General features: G+C 45.2%; 1 protein-coding gene across 1 annotated transcript in view; it reads left to right on the forward strand.

The window, feature by feature from the left end:
- Positions 1 to 9,079, forward strand: part of LOC109924457 (pituitary adenylate cyclase-activating polypeptide type I receptor-like) — a 178,429-nt gene that overhangs the window by 3,325 nt on the left and 166,025 nt on the right. Inside the window, exons 2-3 of the mRNA XM_048618233.1 lie at positions 117 to 224; positions 2,879 to 2,988. Coding sequence (XP_048474190.1) covers positions 117 to 224; positions 2,879 to 2,988 — 218 coding nt within the window. The remainder of the gene's footprint in view (positions 1 to 116; positions 225 to 2,878; positions 2,989 to 9,079) is intronic.

The raw sequence follows: 9,079 nt of genomic DNA on the forward strand, positions 1-9,079 counted from the left end.
TGTGAAAATCTCTGCTCTTCGTTTTTCTGCGTTGAGGAGGCTGAGGATTAGCAGGCAGCTTCATTTAAAGCTTGCTCGTTCCAACACTCTCTACCTCTGTCTCTCTCTCCTTGCAGATTGCCCTGGAATGTGGGATAACATCACCTGCTGGCCAAACGCAGATTACGGGGATGTGATATCTGTCAACTGTCCAGGATTCTTCCGAATCATTAACTCCAATGATGGTAAGAGTGACTCTAATGGGTCCGACTCATACTGAGGAAACAACTGACCATCTGCGATCTAGAACATAGAACAGTACAGCACAGTATAGGCCCATCGTCCCACGATGTTGTCCTGACCTATTACCCTACTAAGATCAAACTACCCTACATTTTACTATCCTCCATGTGCCTATCCAAGAGTCGCTTAAAAGTTTCTAAAGTATCTGACTCCACTACCACTGCTGGCAGCGCATTCCACACGCCCACCACTCTCTGTGTGAAGAACCTACCTCTGACATCTCCCCTATACCTTCCTCCAATCACCTTAAAATTATGCCCCCTCGTAATAGTCATTTCCGCCCTGGAAAAAAGTCTTGGGATGTCTGTTTTGAAAAAGAGCGCCGCCTTTTATTTTCACTCCTCTATGAAGGGGTGAGCCACCAGGGGTTGATTGAAGGGCAATGGGTCTACTCCTGCTCCTATTTTCTATGATTTATGTTTCGATATGTAACAAGAGACTGCTGTATAATATATTTAGCTCCCTTTTTTTGGCTACAGACAGTGTGATGAAGGGATAGGTATCCAGACATATTGACATTGAAACCTATAAAATTCTCACAGGTCTGGAGGGGCTTAAATGGCCAAATCCTCTTCTTATCGTCTGTGTTTCTATGTTACCTGCACAGTCACACAAAACCATTACAGACCATGGCCCCTTCATTGTTTAACAGTGATTTTATAGGCCTTACAATTTTGTCAGAATATCATTAATGTCTTATTGTTGAAAAGGTCAAGTCACATAGCACACATCAGGACCCATGCAAGAATGCCAGGATTCGAGCAATCATAACAATTTATACTGCAGGGTGGAGAGAAAGGGTTCCATTGGCGCAATGATACTCAGAGAACCAGGATAAATTGGCCAGACCAACAGAAACGTTCATGGGATATGGAGAAGGATATTTTAGAGAAGATTAGCAACATGCTGCTGAAACTTTTTGTCTTAAATTCATCAGGAAAAAAGTCAATTCATACATTCACAACAATTTATATCGTAGAGAAAGAGTCCTGTTGGTTACCTGGCCATTCTGATTTGCCGAGGTCATAGAGTCATACAGCACAGCAACAGACCCTTCTGTTCAACTTGTCCATGCTGATCAGATATCCTAAATTAATCTAGTCCCATTTGCCAGCATTTGGCCCATATCCCTCTAAACCCTTCCTGTTCACATGCCCATCCCAATGCCTTTTAAATGTTGTAATTGTACCAGCCTCCCCTACTTCCTCTGGCAGCTCGTTCCATACATGCACCACCCTCTGTGTGAAAATGTCACCCCTTAGGTCCTTTTCAAATCTTTCCCCTCTCACCTTAAATCTATGCCCTCTAGTTTTGGACTCCCCCACCCTGGGGAAAAGACCTTGTCTATTTACCTCTTTACCTCTCATGATTTTATAAATCCTATAAGGTCACCCTTCAGCTTCTGACACTCCAGAGAAATTAGCCCCAGTCTATTCAGCCTCTTTTAGCTTAAACCCTCCAACCCTGGCAACATCCTTGCAAATCTTTTCTGAACCCTTTCAAGTTTCATAACATCCTTCCTACAGCAGGGAGACCAGAACTGCACACAATATTCCAATAGTGGCCTAACCAATGTCCTGTACAGCTACAACATGACCTCCCAACCCCTATACTCGATGCACTGACCAATAAAGGTAGGCATACCAAACGCCTTCTTCACCATTCTGTCTGAGACTCCACTTTGAAGGAACTATGGACCTGTGTTGCCACGGAGAAAACAGTGAGGAAATTATAGATTGTCCAAGTTCCCAGATAATTACAAAAAACAGATACAAGGCTTGAAGAAATTCCTTTTGCTTGCAGATTAGCTGTAACCGATAGAACCTGTGCAGGCATGATGGGCTGAATGGCCTCCTGCCGCTCTGTAACAATTGCAGATTTTCTGGCCACGACAATCGTGAAATTCAACATCCCTGAATTTGTTCTGGCATTTTCAGAGCACTCAGAAATGTGCTCAGAAACAATCCAGCGGGCTTTATCACTGGCATCAGTGCCCTCGATGACCCGAACGAATGGCTCCGTTGCCCATCTGTGGCCCCTTGCTCCCACCTTGAGGAAGACTGGCTGACCTTTAACCTTGTCTTTCGACTTGGCGGTCAGACAGACATGAGTAGCATGGATCCCGAGGGCACAGCCTTAGAGTAAAGGGAAGACCTTTTAGAACGGAGATAAGGTGAAACTCCTTCAGCCAGAGAGTGGTGAATCTATGGAATTCACTGCCACAGAAGGCTGTGGAGGCCAGGTCATTGAGTATATTTAAGATTGAGATAGATAGGTTCTTGATTATCAAGGGGATCAAGGGTTACAGGGAGAAAGCGGGAGAATGGGGTTGAGGAACTCATCAGCCATGATTGAATGGCGGAGCAGACTTGATGGGCCGAATGGCCTAATCTCTGCTCCTATGTCTTATGCTCTTATGGATCATTTCCAGCCTTTCTCTGCCTTTAACATTGTGCGTACGGTGGCATGATTGTGCCCCCCTTGCCGCAGCCATGTTGGATGGTCAACATTTTCCTTCTGTCTCTCAATAGGCTGGAAGGTCGTAGGGTCTTTTCCTTTTTCTGTTCTGGTTTTACTCACGTTGGAATTTTTTCAGTTCTAGGGATAATTTACCGAAACTGCACCAATGAAGGTTGGTCTGAAACCTTTCCCCACTACTATGATGCCTGTGGAGTTGATGAAAATATCACGGAAATCGATGACCAGGTAATTCTACGTTTTGTAGTCAGACTTACACACACAAACAAGCAATAAGGGAAGATATTCCATTGGAGGTGGTTCACAGAAGGTTCACTGAGATGATCCCAATGGAGCAATTACCTTATGAGCAAAGGCTAAACAGATTGGGACTCTACTCTCTGGAGTTTAGAAGAATGAGAGGGGATCTTATTGAAACGCACAGGATTCTTAAGGGGCTTGACAGGGTCAATGCTGAGAGGATGTTTCCCCTCATTGGAGAGTCTAGGACCAGAAGGTATAGGTTCAGAGTAAAGGGCCACCAATTTAAGACTGAGATGAAGAGGAATTTCTGCTGTCAGAGGGTTGTGAGTCTTTGGAAATCCTTCCCACAGAAAGCTGTGGGGGCAGAGTCCTTGTGTATATTGAAGGCTGAGACAGAGAGATTCTTGATCAGTTGGGAAAATCAAGGGTTACGGGGAAAGTGGACATGGGGAATATCAGATCAGCCATGATCCCATTGAATGGTGGAGCAGGCCAGAGGGGCCGAATGGCCTACTCCTGTTTCTGTTTCTTATGATCTTAAACCCTCCTTATCTTCTCTCCTGTCAAATACAGCATTATGCAATGGTTACAACACACAAGAAAAGCATTTGGTCCAGCATGTCCATGCCTACTCTCTGTAAGAGCACGAAGGAACGTGAGGAAAACCTTTTCACCCAGACGGTGATGGGGAGAATCTGGAATTCACTGCCTGTAAGGATAGGAGAGGCTGAAACCCTCATCATATTTAACAAGTACAGCGAATGTTTTCTTAACCAACATCTGTGGGACTGGTTGATCGAATATACCAGCTGATCAAGGGGTCTGTATAATCAATGTAAAAACACACACTAAGTAATAGAAACATTATGCAGGGGGTATACGCATCGCTGTTATACTTTATTTACAGCATAAATTACTTAAATAACAATGCAACTTTTTATTAAATAAGACTTGCCAGCAGAGAGACTTTCACACTTACCCTCAACTGACTACTCAGACGTTGTGAAAATACAGAAAACTTCAGGTATTTTGAGGGATATAATTTTTGCCGGCTCATCGAGAGTGCCGGCTCATTTAAGGTGCCGGTTAAAACAAAGTTCGCTGTATAGGGACGTGCACTTACGTTGCAAAAGCATACAAGGCTATTTCAGCCAAGTGCTGAAAAATATGGTTATATGGAATATGGAATGACAAGGTGCTTGTGCAGATGTGATGGACTGAAGGGCCTTTTTCTGTGCTGTAGACCCCTTTGACTCTGTGACTTTTGGGGGTTGGTTATCTCATTCGGCTGAACTGCTAGCTTGTAACGTTGAGTGCTATCAACAGTATGGGTTCGATTCCTGCACTTGTTTCTCAGTCTCGCTCCTCACCCTGCACCGTGGACCCCCTCAGGTTAAACTCAGCACCATCATAAAACGAAGTACTGCAGGTGCTGACACGAAATCAGAAAGTGCTGGAGAAACCGGCAGCGGAAAGAGAGACAGAGTTAACTTTCCGAGCCCAGTTCTAGAGAAGAGCCCTGCCAGAACTTGAAACGTTAACTCTGTTTTCTCTTCACAGATGCTGTCAGATGTGTAGAGTTTCTCCAGCAATTTCTGTTTTTGCTAAACACGCCATCAAACGTGCATCAGATGGCACTACCAGACTGAATGCTGGGGTGGCAGGACTGACACAAGAAGAGAGACTGGATCCATTAGGACTGTATTCACTGGAGTATGGAGCAGTGTGGGTTGCTGTCATAGCAATCTATAAAATTCTCACTGGACTAGGCAGGGTAAAAACATAGAACATAGAACAGTACAGCACAGTACAGGCCCTTTGGCCCACAATGTTGTGGCAAACTTTTACCCTAATCCTAAGGTCTATCTAACCTCCACCCCTACCTTATACTATCATCCATATGCCTACCTAATAGACGCTTAAATGCCCCTAATGAGGCTGACTCCACTACCCTCTCCGGCAATGCATTCCACGCCCCGACCACTCTCTGAGTAAAGAACCTACCTCTGACGTCTCCCCTATATCTACCTCCACTCACTTTAAAACTATGCCCCCTCGTAATAGCTACCTCCACCCTAGGAAAAAGTGAATGAAGATTTCTGATGACTGGGGAATCCAGAACTGGCAGGTCACAGTCTAAGGATTCAGGATAAGCCATTTGGGACTGAGATGGGGAGAAATGTCTTCACCCAGAGAGTGGGGAGCCTATGGAATTCTCTGCCAGTGGTTGAGGCCAAATTGTCGAATGTTTTAAAGAATGAGTTGGGTGTTAGTATGAAAGGCTAAAGGGAGAAAGTGGGAACTCAGCTGGATGATCAGCCATGATCATATTGAGTGACAGAACAGGCTCAAAGGCCTGAATGGCCTCCTCCTGCTCCCATTCTCGATGTTTCTGTTTCAATGACAGACCATCCTATGGTCCTCCAGCAACCTTCAGCCCCTGTACTCTACTCTGCTTAAAATGGTTTTCTTTATATTATCATTCCCTTCCCCGTCATGAAGATCAAGATGTATCATTTGGCACTTTACTGTGTTTGCTACCTGTGTGCCCACACCATCAGCATAACCGCATCTTTGTGAAGGCCAACACCACCCTCCTCCGATTCTCGTCAGAGCAGCCAGTTAGCTCTCTCCTCCCTCATCACCAAGTCCTTGTCTCTGTTTCACACAGTTTATTATTCGGTGAGATGCCTTACCTGGTTCACTCCCCTTTAAAGGGCATGGGGAATCTCCTCTACAGCAATGACCCATGAAAAGTGTCTGCAGCATCGAGCGAATCTGAAGCTCATGGTGTGTTAGCCTTCGTGAGTACTAGAGTAAAGCAGCCTTGCTGGAGCTCTATAGAGTCTTGGTGAGACCACACCTGGAGTATTTTGCACTGTTAGGGTCTAATGGAATACCCCAGGAGCAGGAGTAGGCCATTCAGCCCTTCGAGCCTGCTCCACCATTCCATAGGATCATGGCTGTCCCTCTATCTCAACACCACATTCTCACTTTCTCCCCAAACCTGTTGATGCCTTTAGAATCTAAGAAATCATCTAATTCTTCCTTGAATATATTCAGTGACGCAGAACCATCTTCTCCACATCCACTCTATCCGAGGCCTCTCAGTATTCTCTGAGTTTCAATCAGATCCCCCCCTCATCATTCTAAACCCCATTGACTACAGAGCCAGAGTCCTCAACTGCTCCTCTTGTGACAAGCCCTTCATTCCCAGGATCATTCTTGTAAACCTCCAATGGGCCCCTTCCAATACTAGCACATCCTTTGAACTGAGTGGCTTTCTGGGCCATTCCAAAGGCCACATTGCTATGGGTCTGGAGTCACATGTAGTCCAGACCGGATGAAGTTCATATATTATGTTCATGTCTCTGTTCACACCAGTCACTGCGTCTTGGAACCAGAGACAGGAAAGAGGCCATTTGGCCCATCATGCCCACACTGGTCATCAAAACATCCATCCATTCCTAAGATAACAAGGTGTAAAGCTGGATGAACACAGCAGGCCAAGCAGCATCAGAGGAGCAGGAAGGCTGACGTTTTGGGTCTAGACCCTTCTTCAGGAAAAATCCATTCCTAATCCCATTTTCCAGTGTTTGAACACAATCACCTTCTGCTTTCTCCTGAGGACCCAGTCACTGAGAACCTGCTCACTTGACTCACATCCACCTACACACTTTGAAAACCAAAGCCAGGATCCATTCAAATTTGACTCACTAATTTTGGACTCCACCCAGACCCTGAACAACGTGCGAACTTATCGTGGATTTTAGGCACAGTCAAGTCAACAGTGTATTTACCCAGAAGTCAATAATGAGATCTGATAGGATCCAGTGAGTAGGACAAGACAAAGATTCCATCTTGGGCCTTTGTGTGAAGGCTGAGGAGAAAGTTTTAGTCTACATGAGGGACTCCAGTCTAGAGATCTATAGAGAGGCTCTACATAGAAACAGTTGACTCAGGATGGATGCTGTTGACACTAACGTGGAAGATTCCTTTCCTGGAAGGATATTAATGAACCAGAGGATCTTTTAACGGCTCTCAATGATACCTTCACAGCCACCATTATCGAGACTAGCTTCATGTTCCGGATTTTAATTAATTTAATTTCAGTTCCGCTACCTGCTGGAGTGAGATTTGAACCCACGTCTCTGGAGAGTTAAGCCAGTAACACTGCCACTGCACCAACCATCTCCTCGTATCTAACTCTCTGACCCTGAGCACTTGATGCCGTGCATTTCCTTGATTGCCAGCTAGAGGGCAGAGTTCTAGCACCCCTCCCCCAACCACCGCACCCCCCCACCCCCAAGGACAGAGGTAGGCGGACATGAGCATTTGGCATTCCCAGTCTGAGCCAGTTTCTCAGCACCCAGTCTTGGGGTGATGTCTCTGTTGGGGGAGATGGGGTTGGGGGGACGGCTGGGTTGAGGGAAGAGGGGCCAACTTATAGAGTCATAGAATCATATGGTACGGAAACAGACCCAACCAGTCTGTACCGACCATATTCCCAATCTAAACTAGTCCCACCATCCTCCACTTTACCCATATCCCTTCAAACATTTCTTACCCATGTATTTAACTAAATATCTTTTAAACGTTGTAACTGTACCCTCATCTACCCCCTTCCTCTGGAAGTTCATTCCACATGTGAACCACTCTCTGGGTAAAAACAAAAGTTGTCCCTCACGTCTTTTTTAAAATCTTTCTCTTCTCACCTTAAAAATATAGCTCGTACTCTTGAAATTTCCAACCTTAGGGAAAAGGCACCTACCATTCACCTTACCTTTGCCTGTCATGCTTTTGTAAACTTCTACAAGGTCACTTCTGAACCTCCTATGCTCCAGTGAAAGAAGTCGCAGTGTATCCAGCCTCTCCTTTAAACTCAAACCCTCCTTTCCTGGCAACATCCTGGTAGATCTTTTCTGAATCCTCTCCAGTTTAATAATATCCTTCCTATAACAGGGCGACCAGAACTGGACACAGTACTCCAGAAGAGGCCTCACCCACGTCCTGTACAACCTCAACATAAAGTTGATGGTTAATTGAGACAAATTATGAAACATTGACTGGAATCGCCCTGGGACAGGACTCCTCGTCCAAACTCCCAAAGTTGCCATAAAGTCTCTGAGCGACCGCAAGAGGCAGCTTTTTAATTGCCATCGGTTTTTTGCTTACACAGCTGACAGCTCCAAGCCCCAACAGACACTGTTCATTTGGGAACTCGCAGTGAGAGCACAAGTCCCTGTCTCTCAGCTTCTTTCCAACACCAACTCCCCGTCTCCATCGCTGCCAACTTCCCTCGCTGAGCTGGGATTGAGACTTTCTAGTTAAATTAAGCTGTGCCCCAAATGATGACAGCTCTGTGAAGGAATATCTTTTGTCTGTGTTGCTCCTGTTGTGTGTTACAGCGAAATGCTGGACTCATGTTGCTTTAGCGACATGCTGTGAGTCTAAATGGAACTTAGATATGACTGTTTTCCAGATCCTCGGACACCTTTGTCCCCTTGTGGAACGCTACATAGACTCATGGAAAAGCAAGTCAGTTTTGGGGCACAGGAAATCCTCTTAGAAATGAAGAAGATGCATTTCTGTAGCATCTCTTGTGATCTCATAACTTCCCAAAGCACTATGCAGCCAATGAAGCACATTTTGTTTGAAGTGCGATCATTGTGCCTTGCAGGAGATTGGAGCTGCTGATAAGCACACAGCAAGCTCCCAGAGAGAGCACTGAGATTCAATAACCAGACATTCAGTTTTAGTTGTTGTTTGAAGGATAAATACAGTATTGTCATAGAGTCATAGAGATGTACAGTATTGAAACAGACCCTTCAGTTTAGGGGAGGCGAAGGCCTAGTGGGATTATCACTGGACTATTAATCCAGAGACTGAGAGAACTTTCTGGGGACCTCGGTTCGAATCCCACCATGGCTGATGGTGGAATTTGAATTCCATAAAATATCTGGAATCAAGAATCCAATGATGACTGTGAATCCATTGTCAATTGTCAGAAAAACCCATCTGGTTCACTAATGTCCTTTAGGGAAGGAAACTGCCATCCTTACCTGGTCTGGCCTAC

Source organism: Rhincodon typus, chromosome 2 (assembly GCF_021869965.1).
Source record: "Rhincodon typus isolate 14 chromosome 2, sRhiTyp1.1, whole genome shotgun sequence".
Lineage (NCBI taxonomy): Eukaryota > Metazoa > Chordata > Chondrichthyes > Orectolobiformes > Rhincodontidae > Rhincodon > Rhincodon typus.